Source organism: Chondrus crispus, genomic scaffold, assembly GCF_000350225.1.
Source record: "Chondrus crispus Stackhouse genomic scaffold, scaffold_3, whole genome shotgun sequence".
Classification (NCBI taxonomy): Eukaryota; Rhodophyta; class Florideophyceae; order Gigartinales; family Gigartinaceae; genus Chondrus; species Chondrus crispus.
In genome coordinates, this window is record NW_005179158.1 from 855,298 (window position 1) to 879,619 (window position 24,322).

Sequence of the window (24,322 nt, forward strand, 5' to 3'; positions counted from 1 at the left end):
CAGCTCAACCCTCTACACCAGTACAATTTTCCCCACAGGAGTCGCGGGGCTAGGCGGAGGTGTGTGTGTGGGAGGGGGGTAAGGGAAGGAGGGGTGCGGTGGAAGAGGATGCCGGCGAGTTGCACACGGCTTGTGAGGAGGGGGGGGTGCGGCGGCGGCGAGGCGAGGAGGGTTTTGCGTTTTGCGCGGGCGCGTAATGGTAGCGGGACACGGCTCGGCTGCAGGGCGGTTGGGGGGGTCTACGGCACGTGTGCAGGGCGGAGGCTCGTAGGGGGCGCCAATCGACGCGGGCGGCAGCGCCGCGCGGCGAGCCACTTGGCACCCGCCGTCGGGACAGGCGGGATGGGCCAATCGGGACGCGACGAACGCCAATTTCTCGCCAATCGCGCGGCTTGATCCGCCGCCATGCCCCGCTTTTGGGCGCATTGACGCGCGCCTGTTTTTTCCTGAATTCCACTTCGCCCCGCCCCCCCCTCCTCGCGCGCCCCGCTGCACCGCACCGTCGCGCCACGTTTTGTCGACATTCTACATTCGACATTTGACATTCGACATTCGACATTCGACATCTTCGTTAACCGCAGCAGCAAGCATTTCTAAAGTCATCGCCACTCCTTCATTACAGATTGCTCCCTCTCCAACTCCCAACCCGCTCTATCTCGCATCATTTCCTGTGCCGAAGAAACAACTGTCGCCCAGCCTTAAATACTGTACCTACCCACTATAGCCTAACACTTCCTCCCCTCAACGTCCAACCCCTCGACATCCCGCCCCTCACGGCATTCGCGCGTCCTGCGTAGATGAGTACCCACCCGTTCTCTGCAACGGAATGCTCCCCCCGCTGGCTGCCCATTCAATATAGTTATCGCTTTCCGCAGCCTCGTACTCGTCAATCAACTCCTGCACAACCTCCCTACTTTCGTCAAACTCGTCCAGTCCACCTGAGAAAGGCTTGGTCCTCTTATAAGGCTCTAAGAACGCGTTCCGTTTTCTGAGCTTGTCGTACTGCGCCACTGTGCGCTTGAAAAGCGTCCGGATGCTCGTGTGATTCGCAAGCATTAGCCCAGAGACCCGGTTCTCCGTCTTGAGGTACGGGCTCCGTCTCGAGAGCGCCACCTGCACAGATGCAGGGCCCCACCGGATGAATTCTGCAAGCCCGCGCTCGCGGATCCTTTGCAAGCTCTTGTGCACTTGCGTCGGGTCCACTTCCCCTTGAATCACATTTAAAATCGACATGTACATCCCATTTCGCGTCGGCACTGACACCATCTGATTCTTCGATTGCAACAGCCGCCTCATCACATCTAGCACGGTTGTCTTCCGTACCTTGGACCCCGAAGTACGGTTTCCGTCTAGTACGGTGAGAGGCGTGTACCCAGTCAAGAGGAAGTGGCATGTCGGCGTCGGGATGAGAGAGGCCGTCAGACCCACCAAGTCGTTGTTCATGTAGCCAGGGTAGCGGAGCGTGCTCGTGCTTGCTGCCATCACGGTTGACACCAGCGAATTCACTTGTTGAAAAGTAGGATTCTCCACATGTAATCTATCTTCCGCCACCTTGTTTAGCGCCGTGTTGTCAAGCACCACCACGCTGTCCGCGTTGAGGGTCAGTCGCTTCATCGCAAGCAGCGCGTTATACGGTTGCACGACGACATCGGATCCCTCCTGTTGATTGGGAAACACAGAGTAGGTCTGAATGAGCTTTTTCGGGAAGCGGTCATTCAGACATTCCAGAAGGTAGGATCCTAACCCAGAGCCAGTGCCACCGGCGACGGAGTGGCATAGAGAAAAGCCCTCCAAGGAGTCGCTGCCGTCGGCTTCGCGCTCTATCATCTCCATAAGCTCTTCCTCTCTCTCTTGGCCTTGCTGATATCCAGACCCCCAGTTATTGCCCGCACCTCCCCCTGTGGGAGCAACGAAGATGTTTTCGGGGTTGTACAGGTTACGGTACTGGGAGGTTTGAATGGTGTTGATAACGCGCGGTTCAAGGTCGATGAGGAGGGCGCGAGGAATGTACTGGTCATCATCGGCTTGATAGAAGAATACATCCTTTCTGTCACCGGCGCCCTCTGTCGCAAACTCCTCGACGATCCCGTTGGGCTGAATGCCGTGCTCGGCGCAAAGTTGCTTCCAGAATTCCGTCCCAACTTGGTTCCCACATTGCCCTACCTGCACGGTGATTACTTCCCTCATGGTGAAGACATGCACAAACGGTTGAGAGAATGGATTTCCCGACAGAAAATGGGAGTGGAGCCGATACACTGACCGAAAGGCCTAAGCGCGACCGATTTATTCCGAGAGAGAAGAAGAGAGTCTCCCGCGCAATTTAAAAAGCATTTTTGATCGCTTAAAATTTTGATTTTCAACTACTTTTCGGATATTGGGATCGCTTTGCATTCTGATTGGCCGTACTTTAACAAGGAGTGCGTGCCTGTACACGTGTACAGTCCTTTGCTTTGCGTAGTATCATACTCCGGAGGATGACATCAAGAGCCACTGCCGCAATGTCGACGCACTGAGAGAGCATGCGGGCGTTTCCTCCACAGAGGCCAGCGCTGTAGCTGATGCCACCTTCTCCAGGCCTGACACATTACATTCGCCGTGCGCTAAGCTTAAGGCGCGCTCTTGTCGCGAAGTCCTTTCTTCTTAAAGGTGCGCGCTTGCCCCACTGCACGCGCGCGCCATCATGGGCATCTTGTTTTCTCAGTTGTGGAGACGGATATCTGGCTTCCGCGAAGTCAAGGTATGTGTGCGCGTCCTTGGCAGACAGACAACTTGGTTTGTTTCTCGTAGAGGTTTTTCCCTCCTGCATGCGATTCATGCGCTTTTCTAACTACCATTATCGATTAAAACGTGACTGCGAACGTGCTTGCCTCAACAGATTTGCATGATAGGCCTGGATGCCGCCGGTAAGACTACAATTCTGTACAAGCTGCATTTGGGCGAGGTAGTATCTACCTATCCCACAATAGGCTCCAACGTAGAGGAGGTGACATATCGAAACATGCGATTCCAAGTATGGGATTTAGGCGGCCAAGAGGTGTTGCGGCAAACATGGAAGACCTACTTTATCAATACCCATGCGTTGATCATGGTAGTCGACTCGGCCGATTCGAAGAGGCTCGACCTCGCACGAAAGGAACTGCATGCGGTACTAGATAGTGACGAGCTGCGAGATAGCTGCGTCTTGATCCTCGCAAACAAGCAAGATCTCAAGGAGGCCGTGGGGCCGGCCGAGCTTTCGGAAGCCCTCGCTTTGCACACCATTCGCACTCACGACTGGCACATACAGGCGTGTAGCGCAATGAAAGGCGAAGGGTTGTATGACGGGCTGGATTGGATTTCGAAGCATGTGCGGCAAGATTGAAGTGAGGCATTATAGATAGTGGCTTTTGGAATGCCGGAGACAACTATTGTCGGCGATGTCACGACGGGTTTATCTGCGTGCAAAACTCTGTATCTCGTAGCCGCTAGCCCATAATTATGCGTCACCCGTGAAGGCGGCGCGTGCTTCGACGCTTAGCCAGGTTGGCTGATGCCGGCGAAGGGATCGGCCTCGTTTTTGCTTCCATTCTTCGGCCCCTCTGTGCCTCCAGCGATGTCAACGTTCTTAGCAGCAGTTCCTGCAGTGTCCTTGCCAGCCTTACGATTCTCAAAGTAGAGTTGCAATGTAAAGTTTAGGAAATTTTTATCCCAGTTTGTGTAGAACTTTCCTTCGCCCTTGTCGATCGGTTGATTAGGAATTCTAAACGCCACCGTCTCATATGGTTCTGCAGCAAACAGTAAGTACTGATACTTTCCATTTGGCTTTTCCCTTTTCTGCTCGAATGCACTCATAAAGCGATGTCTTGGCTGCAACCCTTCTGTGATTTCGGGGTACCGAATCTGAAACAGCAAGCTAAATTGCTTTGTATTAGGGTCCCGTTGCTTTGTAATTTGATACCCCGGTCTCCCAATTTTCATCCTCCGCCGCATAGTCGCTCTTGCTGTAGCCGCAATCGGGGCCCTTGGTTTCGCAGCTTGCTTCTTCGACTCCAACGCAGCGCGCCGCCGTAAATTTCCCTGGTGTCTCCGACCCTGAGCGTGCGCAAGGTAGTTTCCCTCATTGCCGTGAAGAGTCAGACACAGCTTACATTCGTATGTGCCGAGGTGATTGCGCATAAAGTACGGATCATTCTTCAGGTCAACCGTTTCCATCGCCAGCTCCCGAAGCCGCTCCTTCCGCGCCAAGTTCTCATGCTCCTTCGAAGCTACCCCACCGCCGCCCGTCTTGGCGCCCCAATCCCTGTACGCCATGGTAAAGTGGTCAAAAGTAAAGAGTGAACAGAACTGCCAGAATTGCCTTCAGCTGTAAATGTGCTATCGTTGGTTCTCCGTAGAGTGGTGGTAGATGGAGACCAGAGACACTTGAAGAAGGATGGGATTTCGACTCTTTGGCTCTTGTACCGACACTCTGAAGCCCTACGTCAAGGGCTCCTCTTGTGAAGAAGAAGAATGAAGTAACAACGACGTGGGAGAGCCTTGCCCAGAATGATTCAGTCACAACCCAGACAACCTGTATCAGAGAGGTTCTTTTGGTACAGTTCCAATGGCTAGTCTAGGCCGACTTCTTTTCGGGAAATGGAAGTTACAAGCGCATTGGAATAGACAATTGCTTCAGGGAACCGCTTCTTCGCATCGTCATCGAGGACATGTTGTCCTACTATGACACATACGTATCACAATATCACTATCTTACACGTGTGCACGTGGATAACGTGTTGTTTGCAATGCATTTGACACTTCTTAATTAAAAGAAGTGTCAAATGCATTGCAAACAACACGTTAAATAAAAGTTAAAATATATCGTCTTCGTATTCGCATAGAAACACTGCCTACACTGTATGCAGGTTTCCATGCAGTATAAATAACAGTGGGCAAGAGCGCAGTGCACCTCTCTCCCCTTTTCTGCATTATCACAGAGGAAACGCAATGCTCTCATGACGCGGTTATCAAAGACACGATCTTCCTTGGCGACTCTGTCGTCATCACGAGCCGCGGTCGTGCCATAGCCGGATACAAAGTTTTGCCATCCAATCATGAGATGAGGGTCTGAACTCCAGCATCCAAATCTGGTCGCCCAATCCCCAAATCGGTAAGCTATCTACTTTTTGTCTCCATGTAGTCCTCCTCCTAGGACTCTCGTCGTTGATGTTACTTCTTTGACCTAGGGATTGTCCACTCTCAAATGAAACAGAAAAGGCTGCGTTGGAAAAGCAGTGTGATTCTCATCACGAATGGGTATTCAAACGCCCGTTGCTTCATCCGCTGTAGTTCGGCATTTTCTTGGGTTGACCGAGAGCCGCTTTCTAAGCCTTCTGTGGAGTTTGTTGAGCGGCGTTCGATGCGGGTTCATTATGAGATCTGAGACGTGGTGTGTGTGTAGCAAACGAGCTATCTTGAATACAGAATACTGACCGCTCTGTTTTCTGTCTTGCAGCACTTCATGCTTTCTTGGGCCAGCAGGCGGTAGTTTTTCAACTCCTTTGATTGAGATTATGTCAAAAGAACCGGAAGTGAGTTCGGAAAGATGGGTCACGAGAAGGTCGCACTTGCAAGTAAACAAGACAGAAGTTCTTCCCGTCGTCTTCAAATCGCGCAAAGTCCAACGTGCGGAACAGGACACAGGCCCCGTTCCACCGGCCTTTCCCGCGTCTGAAATATACTTGCCGGACTGCTTAGACGTAATCAAGAGCTGGCTCATGACCAATATTGCCAAAATGCAGAGAGTCGGGGCCATGAATGTGAAGCCGGGGTCGCTGGAGGCACCTGAAGTCTTACGAACTGGAAAGTACAGGCTGACTGTATGGTTTGAACCTACAGCGGCGAGTTTTGCGCTCATGCTCCCGAAGAGCTCGCAATCCTCGAGTGGACGGAATGAGGACAACGGAAGAGATGTTTCTCACGCGCAAGAGTACCAAGGTTACACTCCCACGCCACAGACACTGCATGTCGTCGGTGAACTTGATGACGATCATGAGAACAGATAGCAATATGCCTGCGCTGCGTACTCGGAAGTCTCAAAGTGACATGAGAGTCAAAGTATTTATCCTTTGGGAGATTTCGCCCACCTAAACGCAACATTATCTCTAATCCTTTAACCAGCGCGCTTAGACCGTATACACACTTCTCGCGACATGGGGGTGACTGTCTATGTGTTCGCATTCAACGACAAAATGAAGTTCAGAAGGTGTTTTAGAGTAGTCATGGGTACCCACCTATGTTAATTCATGCAATATGAGGTCAGTGTTCAGTCCTGATTAATGTTAGCTCTAAAGAAAAGAAGGTCCGGAGATGGGGCGTCCGCAGCCATAGCGTGGTCTGCCTCAATGTAAATCCTAGTTGAGTCGGCGACGTAGTACACACTGCCCGGCTGGAGCGGCAAGCGCGACTCAGGCTTCTGCCTTTCACCCGACAGCACACCTATCCAACCCTGCCCGCCGATGACCATGATCATGCCTGGGCCCTTAGCTGCAGTGATTTCGTAGGTTGAACCCGACGGGACAACCGTCTTCGTCAACTGGAACTCTTCAACAGGAGGCTTGTACACGACCGAGCAGCCGTCCACCTTCTCCCCTGACATAATCTTGGGAGGATCATCTTTGTATGTCAGCATTTTGACCAGTGTGGAGACATCCTTGAATTTGGGAGTGAGCCCGGCGCGAACGACATTGTCACTGCACGCCATGATCTCGACGCACTGTCCCTTGAGATACGCGTGCGGCTCATTGGCTGCCATGAAGAAAGCTTGTCCCGGTGAAATTCGGATGTGGTTGAGCAGATATGCCGCAAAACAGCCAACATCACCGGGGTAGTAGCTGATGAGGCGTAGGAACAGATCGTCGGCGTCGGAGCGTTCGGAAGCCGTCTTGACCGCTATAACCGTGGCATCTAAAGCCGAAGCCACAGCCTCCTTCGAGGCTGACATGAGAGACGAAAAGACGACGTGAATAGCGGCGCGACGGTCCTCTGACGACGAAGAGTTGCTCAGCGCGTCAAGCGAGGCCTTCCCGCCGACAAGCGCGGCCAACTCTGAACGCAGCTCCAAATCGGCGAGAATGTCCGCGACGGGACGGAAGTTGCACATCCCTTCAAAGTCTTTTGTGGACAAGCGAGATGAAAAAATGGGCACGGGAGATGGGGTCAGCATCAAACGCGAATCGAACCGGGCATCTGAGAAACGTGAGGACAAGATGACTCACCCGTTAGCGCCACGGACATCTCCGGCTTATGGTTATCATCCTTGTATGCGTGTGGATTGTCGCTGTGAAGCCGCTCGGCAAGCTGCTTATCTGGATGGGCCTGGATGCTGAGCGGGCTAGCCACGCTGAGGATCTTGAGCAAGTACGGCAGGTTGGGCTGCTCCCCGCCCGCGACGAGAAAGTCGGCGAGCGAAGCATGGCTGTGGCGGAGGAGGGCCGGGCCGCTGGGATGCGTGCCAATCCAGATCTCCGCGTATGGGCGCGTGGGGTCGACGACGGCGCCGGCGGAGTAGGCGTGCATGCGGGCGACGAGGCAATCAGCGTCGGCGGGGGCGATGCCCCACGCATAGTTCTGCACAGCCGGGATGAGAGGCACGAGCTGGCGGGAGAGGGGGAGGGCGGCATTCGCCGTTGCCCGCCATCCGGGAGGGGGCGGAGGGCGGGGCGGGCGCCAGCCCACGGGGGGAGGGGGGGAGGGTGGGAGGGGCCCCGGGGCGGGGGGGGGGGGGGGGGAAGGGAAGGCGTCGGGCGGAGGAGGGTCGGGGTGTTGTAGGACAGAGAGTGTTGTAGGACAGAGAGATTGATGACGACGCGATGGAGGAGGCAGCGAGTTGAAAGTCGGTAAATGGAGAAATTAGCACCGGCTATCTGGGCGGGCCAGATTGGGGCCTTTGTATGAGAGAAGGTTGCAAAAAATCTTAATGTTGAGTTGTGATTGGATGGAAATGCCACCGTTGCCAGTGAATTCAATGTGCCTTCACGTTGCGACACGCATTGCGGCATCTGTGATCTTTGCACCCCCCGGGCACCCCCCGGGCACATGTTGACATGTGCTGACATCATTGTATGTGCTGTGGGAGAACGGGAACGATGAGGTTAGTAGTAGCCGCGCTCGTCGCGCGCAGCGGCGGGGGAAAGGAGTCGCGAGAGTGAGGGGGACGGGGATACTTCGGACGGAGAGTCTAGCGACTTTTTGCAGGCACTGTCAGAGGGTAGCAAGTTACCCCCGAGGGCCGGCCGGGATACCGCCCTCGGACTTTTAATATCGCCGGATTTCCCGCCGGCGCGTCGCCCGGATAATTTTCCCTTTTTTCCAGATTTAGGGCTAACCACATAAACTTCAATTTCTATATTCCCACATGTGCAGCAAATGCCCCTTTGTCTCCTTCCTCTTCACACCGCTTCTTTATACAAGTTTGTATGTGCCGAGGAAAACAGTGAACGCTCGGTTAGTTCCACGCCCAAATAAGCCCCACTCGGCTCACTCGCTCAAACGTCTCCGCGAGCCACAAACATCACACCAATCCCGTCCGCCGAAGACGCCGTGCTCCTCCAAACGCTATCCCCCAGTGAAATACGCCACCTTCGTCCAATCCCTGCCATCACCCCCTCTCCCTCTTCGCCCTCCAAAACGGCCTTTCCCTGCTCCCCCTGTCCCACTCTCTCATCCCTTCGCGATACATCTCCATCCGCATCTCATCAACTTCCGCTGCTACCTCATCAACAACTTCCACCCCTGCGCACCCCACCCTAACCATCTCAACCAGCTCGTCGTGCAGACGTCCTTCTGCGAACCCACGCTCTGGTGGCCGCGGCCTCTCCCCCACAAACCGCTCGCAAAACCCCTCCACCTCTCCAACTAAAACTTCCAGCATCGTCTCATCCCGATTCACACGAAACGTCCTTGTCCCCCCCAGCACGCTGTGCCAGACCACGTCTGCCGCTCTATACTGCTCCCCACAAACTAGCATGCTCACCTGCGCCTCCAGAAAGCTCACCACATCAAGCCTTCTTCTTGGCTTCAACACCCCAAAATCGCACCCCGACCCGCTTCCAGAGAACGGCATCTCTGTGTGCACCAGAGCTAGAGCATCACCCTGCCTTCCCCATGCCCAAAAATCTTCCTTCCGTCTTCGTAGAACACATCCAATTGGCGCCGCCGCCATTATCTGACCACCTCCGACTTTCCCTACTACGAGTCCCATTTCTCGAATCTGAATTGGAAATATCCACTGAGCTCGCCCACTGTACTCTCGATCAAATTTGTCTTTAGACGCCACGAGGTAGCTCAAAACTGCATTTGGGATATGATTCTTGTGATGCTCCTCAGCAAAAGAAGGTTTCTTGCCGCTTCCTTCCTGAAAAAACGACTGCCACATTTCTAGCACATGTTTATGTCCGCGGTGCGTTTGAGGCATCAAATCGCCAAGCTTTGACGCAACATCGTCTTCACCAAACCCGAGCACTTTCCAAATAGTATCTGCGCGTATGGGAAAGAGACTACGTGAAAGAGCAAACGCTTTCCCGTCTTGCCTTAACAACTGTAGCTGATCAGGAGTCTCAACATGCAGCGCCGCAGTCTCAGGCAATTCGATGAAAGAAGGGTGCGCGCGCATAGCTTCCCACTGCAATGCGCGCCATGACGCATTTCGTAGCTTGGCAGAGCGCCTCAGACGCAATGAAGCGTGCCAAGCCACGACGTCATGGGCCGCTCGCAAAGACGCAGGGGCTTCGACATCTAAAGCACCGGATTCAACAGAGTTCTGAAATTGACGGTGGGCGGCAGTTGCAGCCCCGCACAACGTCCGCAAAGTTCCCGTCGGTCTCAGCAATCGCGCCAGTTGTTGGGACGTCGTTGATTCGTCCCTTACCGCTTCTATCGTTCGCTCCAGATGTGACATTCCCGGCAAAGAACGTCGGACATTTGCCTGTATCGCCAGGCACTCCTTTCTCAAAGACAACAGCACCTCTTCGATAGAGGGATAATCTGGAGGATGACCGCTTTGCAAATCGACGTAGACAGTCCGTAGTTGCTTGAGAAACAGCGCTAGTCGATTTTCGCTGATATTTCTGTGCTTGGTATCAGCATTGAATTCAACAGGTAGATCTGCCGATGAATTTGGATTTGTGACCGCGACGCATTGAAAGCGTATGTTGCTAACGTGTGATTGAGAACAAATGCTCACCTTCCTGATTTTTGAAAAGACTCTCAATGGTGGTCCAATGACGAAAGCCCTGCGCTCATACTGCATTGAACTCAGGACGCCCTTCCTGATGCTTGCCAAGTCGTTCTTGTGGTGAGCATTTAGAAGAACAACGTTTCCGCTGCTGCAGAATGGACAACTCTCGTTTGCAGAGCGATGGAGATACCGAGGTTGACAACGCGTACAGTACTTGTGTGTTTTGCTCCGTTTACAAAAAGCGACAAAAAACCAAGTTGGGTCAAATTTGTCGTCACAGCTGCCGGCTCGTTGGAATTCAAAATCTGCTGCTGTTTAGCAACGAACCATTTCGCAATCCCTCCTCATAGTTCATGAAGCCCATGCTTCCGTTCTTGATGCGACAACAGACTGCCCTTGTACCTCCCCGTGGTCATGGCAGCGAGCGTGGATTCTAGGTTGCCAGCCGTGCGGTACAGCCAACTCGTCGATGTTGTGGAAACGGTGTCTTTGCCGCTTGGAGACCTGTGCAATCGCTTATGGGATGCATCGCGAGGCTTTGATGCCGCACCAATTGCAGTGGGCACAACCCTGGCTTCCCTGCTCCAGGATGATCTTTTACCAGAACCGGCGCAAAGACTGGTCGCCATCTATGTATTATTTGACATGATTGTCGTGGGCCGCCCGAAGAATGATACCCCCTCCGCCACAGCGGTGGAACGGTTGATTGATTCTCCTTTGACCGTGATTCTATTTGGGCTCATTGAGAGGGGAGATGCTCGCCGCGCGGAGCAACTGTTCCTCACCCATTTATTAACGCATTCTCAGTCAAACGGTGGTGATGGGGCGGTCCCACAAATAGCAGCGGCACGCGCTATCACGCTTTGGGGTGCTTTAGAAAGTGCATTGCAGGGAGGAGCCTCGGTCCCGAACCGGAACATGTCATCCTTGCGTCAATTGTGGGCGGAAAGACATCCGGAACCTGCTCCCGTGCGTCTGCCACCTGCGAGTGCAACCGTTTCAGATCCTGATACCAAGTACGTGGATGAAACTAGTAATCTAGCTAAAGAGCTTCGCGAGGTTGTTTCCTTACAAGACTTCACGCCTTCTTTCACGAGAATACCACCGCCGTTCCTTCCCCTTGATGCCCAATGCAAAGAGCTGAGATGGATTGACCCTGAGCCGCTTCACGAAATCTTGTGGGACCCAGATATGGGAATAAGTGGCGAGCGAGGGAGCGAGGTAAGGGAGCTCATTGAGAAGGCTTGTAAATCCCCGCTCCCCGAAGCCGAACAACAGAAGCTTTTGGCCCAATTGGAGGAAGACCCCAAACTCGTCCATTTGTGTGGAATGACACCTCAAAAGTTACCGGACCTTGTACAAAATAACTCCGTCCTTGCTACAGAGTTATTGCTGAAGTTAGTTTCATCACAGCAGATGCCGCAATATTATTCAGCACTTACCAATATGGACGTGACTGTACATTCAATGAAGGTAGTTGAAGGCCTGACGAATTCTGTACAGCTGCCAACAGACTTTTTGAACACTTACATCAGTCACTGTATACGCTCTTGCGAAAGTATCCCTGAGAATGAGAAGTATGGACGAAATCATATGGTACGCTTTGTTTGTCTGTTCTTGAAAAGTCTGATGAGAAACAACATCATTGATGTGCAAGACTTGTTCGTTGAGATACAGGACTTCTGTATTGGACATAGTAGAATTCGAGAAGTGGCTGATCTGTTTAGATCGCTCAAGATGCACAGTGTCCAGCAATAGGCCCCGTTTTCCGAAACAGCCAAACAATATTAGAAGATGACTGAACATGCGGACAAGCAAAGTATTCGCACCTAGTTCCGTGCTGCTGCTGTTGTAAGATATTCTTTCGTGTGGTATCTTCATTCAACCTCCAGTCTTCAGTACTGTCGAAACGAAATATGTTTACACCATAGTCGTGAGCTTTCTCAGTACGGCAACGATTTGTAGACAGAAAGAGACGCATTTAAAGGAAAAGTGTGCCATGGAAAATAGTGAAAGTATCTGCTCTTGCGCAAACCAACAATAAATATACAGTTATGCACCCTGTGCATACTCGTAGTTGCCGTTTTGCGAAGTAGAGAAAAAGATTCTGCGAGCACATTCAGGAGTTTGAACAGCAGCCGCAGGCTGGGTGCATTCGAACACTATGACAAGTGATGAAACATGGTCATCCTCAAGATTATCCCTCTTCGATAGAGGGATAATCTGGAGGATGACCGCTTTGCAAATCGACGTAGACAGTCCGTAGTTGCTTGAGAAACAGCGCTAGTCGATTTTCGCTGATATTTCTGTGCTTGGTATCAGAGCATTGAATTCAACAGGTAGATCTGCCGATGAATTTGGATTTGTGACCGCGACGCATTGAAAGCGTATGTTGCTAACGTGTGATTGAGAACAAATGCTCACCTTCCTGATTTTTGAAAAGACTCTCAATGGTGGTCCAATGACGAAAGCCCTGCGCTCATACTGCATTGAACTCAGGACGCCCTTCCTGATGCTTGCCAAGTCGTTCTTGTGGTGAGCATTTAGAAGAACAACGTTTCCGCTGCTGCAGAATGGACAACTCTCGTTTGCAGAGCGATGGAGATATCGAGGTTGACAACGCGTACAGTAGTACTTGTGTGTTTTGCTCCGTTCACAAAAAGCGACAAAAAACAGGTTGGGTCAAATTTGTCATCACAGCTGCCGGCTCGTTGGAATTCAAAATCTGCTGCTGTTTAGCGACAAACCATTTCGCAATCCCTCCTCATAGTTCATGAAGCCCATGCTTCTGTTCTTGATGCGACAACAGACTGCCCTTGTACCTCCCCGTGGTCATGGCAGCGAGCGTGGATTCTAGGTTGCCAGCCGTGCGGTACAGCCAACTCGTCGATGTTGTGGAAACGGTGTCTTTGCCGCTTGGAGACCTGTGCAATCGCTTATGGGATGCATCGCGAGGCTTTGATGCCGCACCAATTGCAGTGGGCACAACCCTGGCTTCCCTGCTCCAGGATGATCTTTTACCAGAACCGGCGCAAAGACTGGTCGCCATCTATGTATTATTTGACATGATTGTCGTGGGCCGCCCGAAGAATGATACCCCCTCCGCCACAGCGGTGGAACGGTTGATTGATTCTCCTTTGACCGTGATTCTATTTGGGCTCATTGAGAGGGGAGATGCTCGCCGCGCGGAGCAACTGTTCCTCACCCATTTATTAACGCATTCTCAGTCAAACGGTGGTGATGGGGCGGTCCCACAAATAGCAGCGGCACGCGCTATCACGCTTTGGGGTGCTTTAGAAAGTGCATTGCAGGGAGGAGCCTCGGTCCCGAACCGGAACATGTCATCCTTGCGTCAATTGTGGGCGGAAAGACATCCGGAACCTGCTCCCGTGCGTCTGCCACCTGCGAGTGCAACCGTTTCAGATCCTGATACCAAGTACGTGGATGAAACTAGTAATCTAGCTAAAGAGCTTCGCGAGGTTGTTTCCTTACAAGACTTCACGCCTTCTTTCACGAGAATACCACCGCCGTTCCTTCCCCTTGATGCCCAATGCAAAGAGCTGAGATGGATTGACCCTGAGCCGCTTCACGAAATCTTGTGGGACCCAGATATGGGAATAAGTGGCGAGCGAGGGAGCGAGGTAAGGGAGCTCATTGAGAAGGCTTGTAAATCCCCGCTCCCCGAAGCCGAACAACAGAAGCTTTTGGCCCAATTGGAGGAAGACCCCAAACTCGTCCATTTGTGTGGAATGACACCTCAAAAGTTACCGGACCTTGTACAAAATAACTCCGTCCTTGCTACAGAGTTATTGCTGAAGTTAGTTTCATCACAGCAGATGCCGCAATATTATTCAGCACTTACCAATATGGACGTGACTGTACATTCAATGGAGGTATTTAAAGGCCTGACGAATTCTGTTCAGCTGCCAACAGACTTTTTGAACACTTACGTCAGTCACTGCATACGCTCTTGCGAAAGTATCCCTGAGAATGAGAAGTATGGACGAATTCGTATGGTACGCTTTGTCTGTGTCTTCTTGAAAAGTCTGATGAGAAACAACATCATTGATGTGCAAGACTTGTTCGTTGAGATACAGGACTTCTGTATTGGACATAGTAGAATTCGAGAAGTGGCTGATCTGTTTAGATCGCTCAAGATGCACAGTGTCCAGCAATAGGCCCCGTTTTCCGAAACAGCCAAACAATATTAGAAGATGACTGAACATGCGGACAAGCAAAGTATTCGCACCTAGTTCCGTGCTGCTGCTGTTGTAAGATATTCTTTCGTGTGGTATCTTCATTCAACCTCCAGTCTTCAGTACTGTCGAAACGAAATATGTTTACACCATAGTCGTGAGCTTTCTCAGTACGGCAACGATTTGTAGACAGAAAGAGACGCATTTAAAGGAAAAGTGTGCCATGGAAAATAGTGAAAGTATCTGCTCTTGCACAAACCAACAATAAATATACAGCTATGCACCCTGTGCAGATTCATAGTTGCCGTTTTGGCGAAGTAGAGGAAAAGATTCTGCGAGCATATTCGGGGGTTTGAACAGCAGCCGCAGGCTGGGTGCATACGAACACTACGACAAGTGATGAAACATGGCTGCTCTAAAGAGGATGTTAAATATCTACTACGAGCGTTGTACTGCTGTTGCCCTGCACTTCTAAAATCACTACACAGACCCACAACGTTACCTCTCTGTTCTGTTTTACGTTAACATGGTACCCGTCCTATCGCACTGCTCGGCACTGCTGCTGGGGTGAGCGTCACATATATGATGAAGACGCGACACAATAGGCATTGTTCGTTTACTTCACAAGCTTGTCTCGAGCGGCAGCACATGGCCGGTATCGAACGGCGCATCAATTGATAAAATGGCATGAGTTCCACATAAAGCACACACTTTCCCTTCACTTTCACCATGCTTGGTTGAAACTCCATGACCACAGCTGTGAACTAATGAACGATGTCCATGAGCTCGGTTTTCCTCTTGTCTCTTGATCCGCCAAGTTCGAGCAGTTTCGAGATCCTCTCGCAAACTACTGGTAACCGCGAGAGCTGAAATGGCATCACTCTTTGCTGAATTTGCCAATCGTTTATGCTCCTCGAGCGAATTCGCTACTGCAGCTTTCACCCGTTCTGTAGCGGACTCAAATGGCTGCATCGAAGTCAGAACATCTTCAATGTGCAGAAGGCCCTTGCTGCGTTCTACGACGCCGACTGGATCATTGCTCTTGCCTGCTACGAGGCATTGGAGTGACTTCTTCAAACCCTCAGGCATATCAGCTGGCCCCAACCTCCCAACCTTTGTTTCAGCCAATTTCACGTCGATTTCAACAGCTAGCGTTATCGCAGCCACATGCAGCTTCAGGGCTTGATACAAAAACACGCAAAGCCTGAGAAAGCCGCCGTTGGCACATGATCGAAGAATTGCACCAAGCGCGTCGTGAGTATCCTCAGACATATCAGTCTTTATGCATGGAGCGATAAGGCAGTCATAAGAGCGCTGTGCCTCGGCTTCATTACCAAACTCTGCATGCAGCTGAAACAGAAACGTAATCAAAATGCACCAGTCCTTGGAACGAGTCCCTCTGACTGAGTTTGAATTTCTTCTGCAGTTGTCGAACTTCCAAGACTGAAGGAGATCAAATAGGTACACGTTGACGAGAATGTAGACGGGGCGCATTTGTCTTCATCTTTCTCTCCACGTGCAACACGAGCGAGCCCTTGCACAACGGTGACGTGGTCGGCAATAGATACATCTTTCTTGAGACATCGAGCTATGGCAGTACTCACCTTTTGCGGAGCTTGCGGAATAAGTAAGTTTGCAATGCACTGTAACAACTGGCTCATTGTGTCATCGTCCTTTACGACAATAGCATCCTTCAGGAGAGATAGCGTCTGATCTACTAATCCTCGTCTTGATGATAGTTCCGCTGCCCTTATTACATCTCCAGACAACACTGCAAGCTTCCAGGCTTCCTCATGACAACCGTTGTTGTTCAATATAGCAAGTGCTGTCTCTGTATTTAAAGCCTTATGTCGATCCGCAAGAAAATGACCGAAGTCCTTCCGAACTTCTTCCTTCCTCTTGATATCCGTTTCAGAAGAGAGTTGGGATGCGTATAGCTGGACCAGCATGGTTGCCATTATTGTTCTTTGCATGGGTCGTGATATGACCGTCTTATCTAATTTTCGCACAAGGTATGTAATGATGTGTCCGGTCATTTCAAGTCGAGGTCCAATACCTAGCTCCCTGAGACCTCCCGACGGTCCTGATCCGGCGCTTCCAGACACTTCACCCCTACCTTGGCCTGAGCAGCCTTCCACAATATCCAAGATTACAGTCTCAATCGGCCGATTAGTCTTTGCGTAAAGCTGCGCAGCAGCATCCCAGTTGCCTTCCGCAGCGGCATGATCTGCTTGCGCTTCTAGGACGGCTTCCCTCGTTTGAAACATGAGCATATCGTCCGGTAAGCCACTCGACACTAGCGGGGCAAGAGCCATAGCTAAGTCGAACCTCCCCATGGCTTTCGCCGCCTTCCACGCTTCGCTCTGTTCCTCATGAGATGCTCTCAATCTCGCGAATTCTCCGTCTTCTGTATAGATCCACAATGAATCTGTAAGAACATCTCTGGCGAACCCTGCTGCTGGTGAAGACAGCATCTGCTCTACATGTGAGGCCGAGTCTCGCCCTACAAACGTTTGCTTTCCAGAATCTCTCCCACGACTAGAACTGGATATTTCGCTTGGCGTTGGACTTCGTCTTGGCGACTCCCACGGCAGTTCGCGTGGGGCTCTCTCGTGACTCGTAAGACGTCCTGACGGACTCCAAACCGTCAATCGTTGTGTTAACTGACCGGATATCTGATTAAACGCGTAGACGCTGCCAGGATAAAGAACAAGGACATGAAACGCAGACAAATTACATGCCAACGGTACAGAAGAACCGCTGCTCTGTTTAAGGCGTTCCCATGAAATGAGTTCTGTATCCTGAACGGTAGCAATAACTGTGGAGCGGTTTGCGGCGGATCCCGTATCGCCAGACTCGCTTAAGAGTGTCTCTTCATTTCGCCGTCTTCTCACTGCAAGCTGAGCGTGAGTAATACCAGCAGACGCGGCCCAAACGAATCTTCTTGAGGCAACACCAGAGTTACCCGTCATAAACTGAAGCTCTGAGGGAAGAACAAACTCACGCTTTTCCCCTGTCGCAGTATCATCTACTGTATCGGAGGCGCGGTTGACAACTGTGATGCGTCCGTCCGAGAAGAGATCTGAATAGGAGAGTGCATCGGAAAATAAATACAGGGCTGAAGTGGTAGCGACGGTGCCAACGTACTTTCCCGCGACCTGCTCTACTCGAATTCCATCAATAGGCTCGCCGTTGGGCGCGACCCAGAGGCGGTGGAGAGCGTCATCCTTCTCGTGCTTATCGTCAATTGTAAGCGAAAATAGAGCCCCAAAAGCTGTACCTAGCAATGCTATGGGTCTCTCAGTGGCTTGCTTATGTTTTTGCGGTGCCCTAATCCACGAAGCGCTGACACATCGCAACCCCCTAAGTTTGGCGAGCCATCTAGGCCTGACGGGACCCGTACCGCTGGCGTGGTAGCCGTCAGCATTCCTCAAGATGATGAGGGCCGCGTGCGTGTAAGGATCGGCGTATATGCGGGTGACGGTATTATCAAGCCTGCCGACGCCAAGCCTTCCGCGAACCTCCTCCTCATGGCCGGAGAGAGTGTCGTGCCGAATGAGACGGCCGCTGGAAGTACCGACCCAGAGGAGCGGGCCGGATACTGCGACAGCGGTCACTACATCGGATGACGCAACGGAGATGCGAACCTTCTCGCGACGCAGGTAAAACACTGCGTCGTTGAGTCCTTCTGAACGGTCGTTAAACACACGCATTTGCTGCAATGGCTCACGGGCGGTGAGAGTCGAAGCGGAGAGGGTGGCGTTCGACATGGCACATCAGTCATGGCCTGTTGGCGGTGTATAGAGGAATTAAAGTAAGTATGCTAGGAAAAGCCGTGAATTGTAGCTGGGCAGTGTGTGCCAAGCCATGCCCGCAACGGGCGCGAGGAAAGCAAGGCAATGTCCACGCTGCAGGGGCAGATGCGGTTGGGTATTGCTCGAGTCAAGTAGTACCGACATGGAGCAAAAGTCGGGGGGCATAGGAAGAAGTGTCGAGTTTTGGGCGTGTCTTATTATCGTCAAATTTATTTATTTTGAATAAAGCAATGCAATACGGTCCACGCACAGTGAGTAGAAAACTTGCAGGCCTGGTGTTTTATTTTAGTATTTAGCCGCACTTTCTGATCGCAGGCAATGCGCTAAGAGCTAATCGAAAGACGGAGGAAAAGGAAGCAAAGCCAACTCGGAAATATCTCGAACGAGTAAACAAGCCGTATTATTGAAGAAATAGAAGTTAGCAATCCGTATTTTCCCCACACTATTTTTTAGGAGAGAGGTGATAGAACCACTTGACTGTTATTCTTGAGTACACTACATCACAGCGCAAACGGTCCGTGATCTCCAGGCTAAAAGACGGGGATGGTACCGTGCTAGACAGGCGAGGTACTCTCGAGGCCCGGCGCCTGACTGCGTGGTGTAACATGACATACAGTACCAATAAGATATGCCATCAATATAGCAAGTGTTCGAAAAGCTCTCAGTTTTAAACTCATTTGCGAACAGGACTTTCCCGGGGAATTCATTTATGTGAAGGAGAATTTAAAGCCCTCTAATGATGAGCTGCTAGCTTGTGCTTCACAGACTTGCGCTACAGAAGAAAGGGTGTGACGGATGGCGGGAAGACGATCTGCCTGTTCCTCTCCAGCTAGACATGCATCAGCAATGCCCAGTTTCAGTAGCCCAGTTTCAGTACCTCAAGTTTTCTCACAGATGACGCTGATACGGTAGGGTATTATATGTTGTTCTCAGTTGCCTGAGGCATTGTAAATCTTCTTGGAAATGGTATGCCGACATGTTAACTCATAGTCACTGATGAATGAGGATGAAATGTAAAATTTGAGTGTAGTATTTCAGTGCTTCTTCGGAAGTACATCATAGCTTATGTCACATATTGCCTGAGTGGAGGAAAAGATAGACGACTTGAGGATCTCAATCTCGTTGGAGAATCTGAAAGATATGCGAAATAAAATGAAGCACTCCATGAGCAAAAAGTAAGGCCGGGTGTCGCCCCCAAATTTGCATTTTAACCCAAAAGTAAAAGGAGTTCTGTAAGTGGAGGGACTGTCATACATTTTGGTTTATTGTTTGTGTTGATTGTTGGCTTCTCAACGTTGACTCGGGTCCAACTTTTTCTATCGCATAAAGCCTGCGCCGTCCTTCGCCTGAGCATAACTGACGCCATCGAACACATTCGGGCAGGGGACAACCTCCGTTTAGACCCAGTGGCTGCCTTTCATGCTTATTTCAGCCTGTCAAAAGGGTACACCCGAGTGTACCCTGATATAACCTACGAGCTCCACTCTGCCTCTACTGCAGCCAGCCGATGTTTTAACCAAAAAAATATATCCGGCGATTGGAATCCACCAATCTGTGGATGGCATGTGTAATCATTCAGGCTTCTCTTACAGTGAATCATACTTCTCCTTGTTTCGATTTTACTTCTGTGGCATTCGTCGCCCCGTCTTGGTACCCATTCTACGCTACAACGGAAGTCCTTGGGGTCTCAGCACGTTGCCGCACCTCGGACACGACTGGTAGTTCTAGGAAAACACCCTCCACGTCGTTTCAAGCTATTTGTTGCTTCTCAACCATTTTTCAGCTCTGGCAGAGTGAACGAAGCCTCCTGCTATCGCCCATAAAACAGCAACAACATTCACAATGGTTTCACTACCGAAACGTATTCTCAAGGTACGTTCGACGCTTTGTCTCTTGTACCACTATCAAGAAAGAGTTGCCACTGTTTTCAAAAGGTGCCAACCGACTTTCTGTTTTCCACTCCTGTCTCGACTCTCGATGGCGTTGGCTTTTCCCTTGCCGTCCTTGCTCACCCAACGTTTTCATGTGGTTACTGGTGCTTTTCGTATGTATGTGATTCCTGCGTAACCTTTGACAGGAAACTGATCGACTTCAGAGCGAGCCAGTCCCGGGCATCAGCGCAGTACCGAGTGACTCGAATGCGAGGCTTTTCTCCGTCGCCATTGCTGGTCCAGAGGAGTCCCCGTATGCTACGGGTCGCTTTAAGCTAGAGCTCTTCCTTCCGGAGGATTATCCTATGGCTCCTCCGAAAGTTCGCTTCCTTACCAGGATTTACCACCCCAACATCGATCGTCTCGGCCGAATCTGCCTTGATATTCTCAAGGATAAGTGGAGCCCTGCCCTGCAAATTCGTACAGTGCTCCTTTCCATCCAGGCCCTTCTCTCTGCTCCTAACCCGGATGACCCACTCAATAATGAAGCCGCCGATTTATGGAAGAGCCAGGAGGCTGTCGCCATGCAAACCGCTAGAGATTGGACAAAGCAACATGCCATGGAGTAGGTCATGAAGAACAACCAGTAGCTCCACGGATACCTGAATGTGTCTATCGCTGGTACGAAGATGTAACCACTAAGTGGGACGCCGGTTCCGCTGTTTCGCCCCAGATTTGAACAACTCGTTTACTTTGCTATTGTTACTGCAGCATGCCCGGATGATATTACTGCCATTTTAACAAGATTGCTGCTTCCCTGCGCCTACCTCCGCCAAATTTGTGCTTAGCCCTATCTCGTCTTATTTCTTTTGTACGCAGCACATGGGACATATCCCTGTGGGTCTCTGGCGGTTCTTATTGGATGCTTTTGAAGCTGCTTTTGAAGCTGCTTTCCAAAGCTGTCTAGAAGCAGTGGCCCCAGCATCCAACTCGCACACGCATAGCTTCACCACAAAAGGAACCCGTACTTTCTGAGGTCGTCTTCAACTCGCTCGCTGGGTTGCAGTGCCAGACCATCCTTTACCAACAGTGTATTTCTCATGATATTCAGTAGCCAAAAATTTAAGCATCGCCATATTCCTTGAAGTTTTCTTCTCCAGAGATTAGTGTAACTGATATCACCTTGTCACCTGGCTCAAGTTGCGCCAGATATTCCCTTCCCTTTCCAGCATATCCAAATGTTGATACACTCCCAGTTAGCGCGCTCCCACCAAAGGATCGTGCTTGGTACGACGTAGGGTCAAGTAGGAAGAAGTAGAATTGACTTGAGGCATCATTTGAATCTTCAACACTATGCACCATGGCCATCGCCCCATACGCAGAGATGGGAAGCGCCGGCTGCAAATCACCAATGCCGAGTTCGTCGAGAGTCCCTCCATACGACGGGGCTGGGTCACCATCTACTAAGATTTCCATTGGAATCTGCCGCCGCCTACCGCTCTTTGGATCTTTGAATCCTTCAATGTCGTCATCCTCGCGCTCACCAAGCTGAGCGAAAAATCCTCTCTGTGACGCGAGGATGCTAGTATTGTTGTAGTACCCCTTCCGGACAATATCGACAAAGTTTCCAGCAGTTAATGGCGCTGAGTACCCATCTAGAGTTGCAGACACCGTCACCTGTTTCCCCAGCGGTGTACTGTCTCTGTTCAGAAACGTTCCGCTGGCGCCCTTCGCCAGCTTGATGTCGATCGTCGCTCTGCCCACAAGACGCGGAAGCCTGCTCCACAATAATTATAGCAAAAAGTGTTAGCACTGGTTGTTTGTCAGAACAAATGATTCGATCCCACAGTCCATATCTGAACACTTACGAGTTGTATCGTCTTGGAATACGGTACGGAAGGCCGTTTCCCTCCACTGCTAACCGTTCTATATCTGCAATATCTTCAAGTGCATCTCTTCTCAACGCGTCTACGTACCCAGCTGACAATCCGTGAAGATGTATGGTGCAAAGAGAAAGTTATCAAACTCATTGTTGTTAGTTCACCGAACAACCCGGGGACAGGCTTATCTAAAAAACCCGTACATATTGAGAGGAAACGCTTACCATCAAAATTGGTTCTCTTCGACATGCTATTTCTGCTCTCGACGACATCTTGAATCGTGTCAGTAACAGCGATGATTTGCTTGGGAAACACCGATGCCGCTCCGAAACCTGGGGAAACGCTGGGTAAACCGAGTTCTCCTTCAATTCGAGCAATATTTTTTTCCATACTAGACAGATACTCTGCTGCTGCAGTGCGTTTCTTCGCCGGAACGCCTAACAAGATGTCCAATCTTTCGTTTAAAAGCAAAGTGCGTAGCTTTGTAAGGTCCCTCCTCCCTGCAATTAACCCTGCGGCGCCTCGAGCGCGGACATCGACACCAAGTCGTTCGAGAAGCTCCTGCGCACGCCGTATAGTAGGAGGGTTTGCCTCTCCAGTTCTTTCAGAGGGCAATGGCAGGGCGTAGCGCAAAATGGCATCCGAATCGGTAGCGACGTACCGTCGCAAAATCGTGTTAGAGGAAAGAACTGTTTTTGGAGATGAAGGCGCAGCGAGAAGAAGCGTCGCGGCTACAGCAGCAGAGAGGGAGAGGGCGGCGGACTTGGCAGGTCTGAGAATACAGGTGGGGGGGTTGGGAGACCTCAAAGGACGTGGACGTGAGCGCTTAAGAGCAGGGGTCGAAGGAGGGAGCGCGAAACACATGGTAAGCGTCATCGTGGGATAGAGATGGCAATGGCAGACCAGGAAGGCGCAATGGTGATGTATGTTTGATCTCTATCTCTATCGAGAATCCGAACACGATGTGCATGTAGAGAGCTGTTGCACAGTGACACTGCTGTCCCTCAGCTCAAAATCTCACGTCCCGGATACTGTACTATGTCTGGTCGGGATTCTTCGTGATGGAATTGAGATGGATATGAGATTTTTTGCGAAAATCCAATTTTCCCCTTTTTGCGCCAAAAGTTTCGGTAATCGTGTATAGAATTGAAATTATTATCAAAAAATTTACCCTAAACGCAAAATCTCCCTTCTTCATTTACCTAACACTGTGTCGGGGCCGATGCTGTGTCGCAGGACAGCAGTCAGCCCCGGAAGTGTAGTATGACAACATTTTCAAATGGTGGTAACTTTATTCAAATTATAGGGGGGCCGGGGGGGGGGGTCATTTTATTCAAATGTGAGGGGGGGCCGATACAGTGTCATACGGGCGGACGTCAAGGATTCACACTTGTGGGGGGCCGGTGGTTCATTTATTTTTCTAACGTTGGCCGATGCTATGACACGAGGCAGGCGTCAAGGACTCACACTTGGGCTGGATGTGAAGGGGCCGCGCCGTGACAGGGCATGCGGGAAAGTGTAGCGGAGGCGACGCTTGACCAGATTGCGAAGCTGAGGCGTTGCTGGAGGTGAAGCTTAGCGGTGCCATACGTAGTCGATTTGCGGCGCGGGATGTGGTGCGCGAGGGTTTCGAGCACGCCATTGGTGCGCTCACTAGGGGCACCGAGCGTGTCAAAGACGAGCGGCGCGAAATACCATTCAAGAGGAGGGAGCGGGGCGTCGGACTGTAAATGGTACGCATCGCGTACAGCGTGTCGTTGAACGGTGTTTTTTGTGCCTCGCGCGAGCTATCGCTCGTACGATCGAGCGATTGGGTAGTCGCGCGGTGGGGAAGACGGGGTGATCCGGCGAATGCCTTCAAGAATAGAGAACGCGCGCCGGCCAATGCCTTTGCTATAGAAGTGTAGCTTGGTGCTTTTACAACTCTAATAAACGTTCTGGCTCGTTGAAAGGGTAGGGTGACTACACTACCATGGCATAAGTATCTCGGCACCACGGGAGCTCACCGGCCGGTGGGGACGGTAGTGTAAGCCCATGTAAGCCCCAGAAACGGACACTCCCTCCCATGGGCGGAAGTGGTGGTGAGCGCTGCAAAAGGATGGAATTACAGAATTGAGATTTCGTGGCATAACGGGTGTCTGTCTTGAGAGTATTATAAAGAGCTGATCTCGAGGCCGAGGTCTTGCGAGTGCAAAGGTCGCTGACACGGAAGGCAAAAAGCGCGGCATGAGTCCTGTGGGAGCAGCGCGCGTTGGGATGCAGAAGTCGCCGGTCGGGAGGGTGGGAAAAAGGAGGAGCCGGAGCCGGCGTGGCGGCGGCCGGCGCCTGCGGCGCGAGGCGCAGAAGCTTGCATCTCTGCAACTTG

The 24,322-nt window shown here is 51.3% G+C and overlaps 12 protein-coding genes; 6 read left to right on the forward strand and 6 right to left on the reverse strand.

The window, feature by feature from the left end:
• CHC_T00005572001 (hypothetical protein) overlaps positions 1-396 on the forward strand; it is a 1,037-nt gene extending 641 nt beyond the window's left edge. The window contains exon 3 of the mRNA XM_005716678.1: positions 1-396. This exon is cut by the window's left edge and continues 336 nt beyond it. Coding sequence (XP_005716735.1) covers positions 1-396 — 396 coding nt within the window.
• A 166-nt stretch (positions 397-562) lies between these two features.
• On the reverse strand, positions 563-2,187 carry CHC_T00008366001 (gamma-tubulin). XM_005716679.1 is given in 2 exon segments: positions 563-771; positions 772-2,187. 1 exon segment carries the CDS (start codon positions 2,185-2,187, stop codon positions 772-774), a length of 1,416 nt encoding a protein of 471 aa, XP_005716736.1. The 3' UTR covers positions 563-771.
• A 383-nt stretch (positions 2,188-2,570) lies between these two features.
• Positions 2,571-3,361, forward strand: CHC_T00009553001 (small GTP-binding protein Arf1). XM_005716680.1 is given in 3 exon segments: positions 2,571-2,680; positions 2,681-2,737; positions 2,876-3,361. 2 exon segments carry the CDS (start codon positions 2,681-2,683, stop codon positions 3,359-3,361), a joined length of 543 nt encoding a protein of 180 aa, XP_005716737.1. The 5' UTR covers positions 2,571-2,680.
• Positions 3,362-3,513: 152 nt separating this feature from the next.
• On the reverse strand, positions 3,514-4,290 carry CHC_T00005573001 (hypothetical protein). Its single transcript, XM_005716681.1, has one exon. It carries the CDS (start codon positions 4,288-4,290, stop codon positions 3,514-3,516), a length of 777 nt encoding a protein of 258 aa, XP_005716738.1.
• A 1,993-nt stretch (positions 4,291-6,283) lies between these two features.
• CHC_T00005574001 (hypothetical protein) lies at positions 6,284-7,536 on the reverse strand. The gene is made up of 2 exons (XM_005716682.1): positions 7,236-7,536; positions 6,284-7,131 (listed from the first exon to the last, which is right to left on the reverse strand). Exons 1-2 carry the CDS (start codon positions 7,534-7,536, stop codon positions 6,284-6,286), a joined length of 1,149 nt encoding a protein of 382 aa, XP_005716739.1.
• Positions 7,537-8,374: 838 nt separating this feature from the next.
• CHC_T00005575001 (hypothetical protein) lies at positions 8,375-8,878 on the forward strand. Its single transcript, XM_005716683.1, has one exon. It carries the CDS (start codon positions 8,375-8,377, stop codon positions 8,876-8,878), a length of 504 nt encoding a protein of 167 aa, XP_005716740.1.
• Positions 8,879-10,840: 1,962 nt separating this feature from the next.
• On the forward strand, positions 10,841-11,953 carry CHC_T00005576001 (hypothetical protein). Its single transcript, XM_005716684.1, has one exon. It carries the CDS (start codon positions 10,841-10,843, stop codon positions 11,951-11,953), a length of 1,113 nt encoding a protein of 370 aa, XP_005716741.1.
• A 1,006-nt stretch (positions 11,954-12,959) lies between these two features.
• On the reverse strand, positions 12,960-13,244 carry CHC_T00005577001 (hypothetical protein). Its single transcript, XM_005716685.1, has one exon. The coding sequence runs from the start codon at positions 13,242-13,244 to the stop codon at positions 12,960-12,962; it is 285 nt and encodes a 94-aa protein (XP_005716742.1).
• Positions 13,245-13,260: 16 nt separating this feature from the next.
• On the forward strand, positions 13,261-14,681 carry CHC_T00005578001 (hypothetical protein). XM_005716686.1 is given in 2 exon segments: positions 13,261-14,373; positions 14,374-14,681. 1 exon segment carries the CDS (start codon positions 13,261-13,263, stop codon positions 14,371-14,373), a length of 1,113 nt encoding a protein of 370 aa, XP_005716743.1. The 3' UTR covers positions 14,374-14,681.
• A 309-nt stretch (positions 14,682-14,990) lies between these two features.
• Positions 14,991-18,161, reverse strand: CHC_T00005579001 (hypothetical protein). XM_005716687.1 is given in 2 exon segments: positions 14,991-15,758; positions 15,759-18,161. 1 exon segment carries the CDS (start codon positions 18,159-18,161, stop codon positions 15,759-15,761), a length of 2,403 nt encoding a protein of 800 aa, XP_005716744.1. The 3' UTR covers positions 14,991-15,758.
• A 1,721-nt stretch (positions 18,162-19,882) lies between these two features.
• CHC_T00008443001 (ubiquitin conjugating enzyme E2) lies at positions 19,883-21,171 on the forward strand. XM_005716688.1 is given in 4 exon segments: positions 19,883-20,048; positions 20,049-20,078; positions 20,284-20,706; positions 20,707-21,171. 2 exon segments carry the CDS (start codon positions 20,049-20,051, stop codon positions 20,704-20,706), a joined length of 453 nt encoding a protein of 150 aa, XP_005716745.1. The 5' UTR covers positions 19,883-20,048; the 3' UTR covers positions 20,707-21,171.
• An 849-nt stretch (positions 21,172-22,020) lies between these two features.
• CHC_T00005580001 (hypothetical protein) lies at positions 22,021-22,833 on the reverse strand. The gene has a single exon (XM_005716689.1). The coding sequence runs from the start codon at positions 22,831-22,833 to the stop codon at positions 22,021-22,023; it is 813 nt and encodes a 270-aa protein (XP_005716746.1).
• Positions 22,834-24,322: the final 1,489 nt, after the last annotated feature.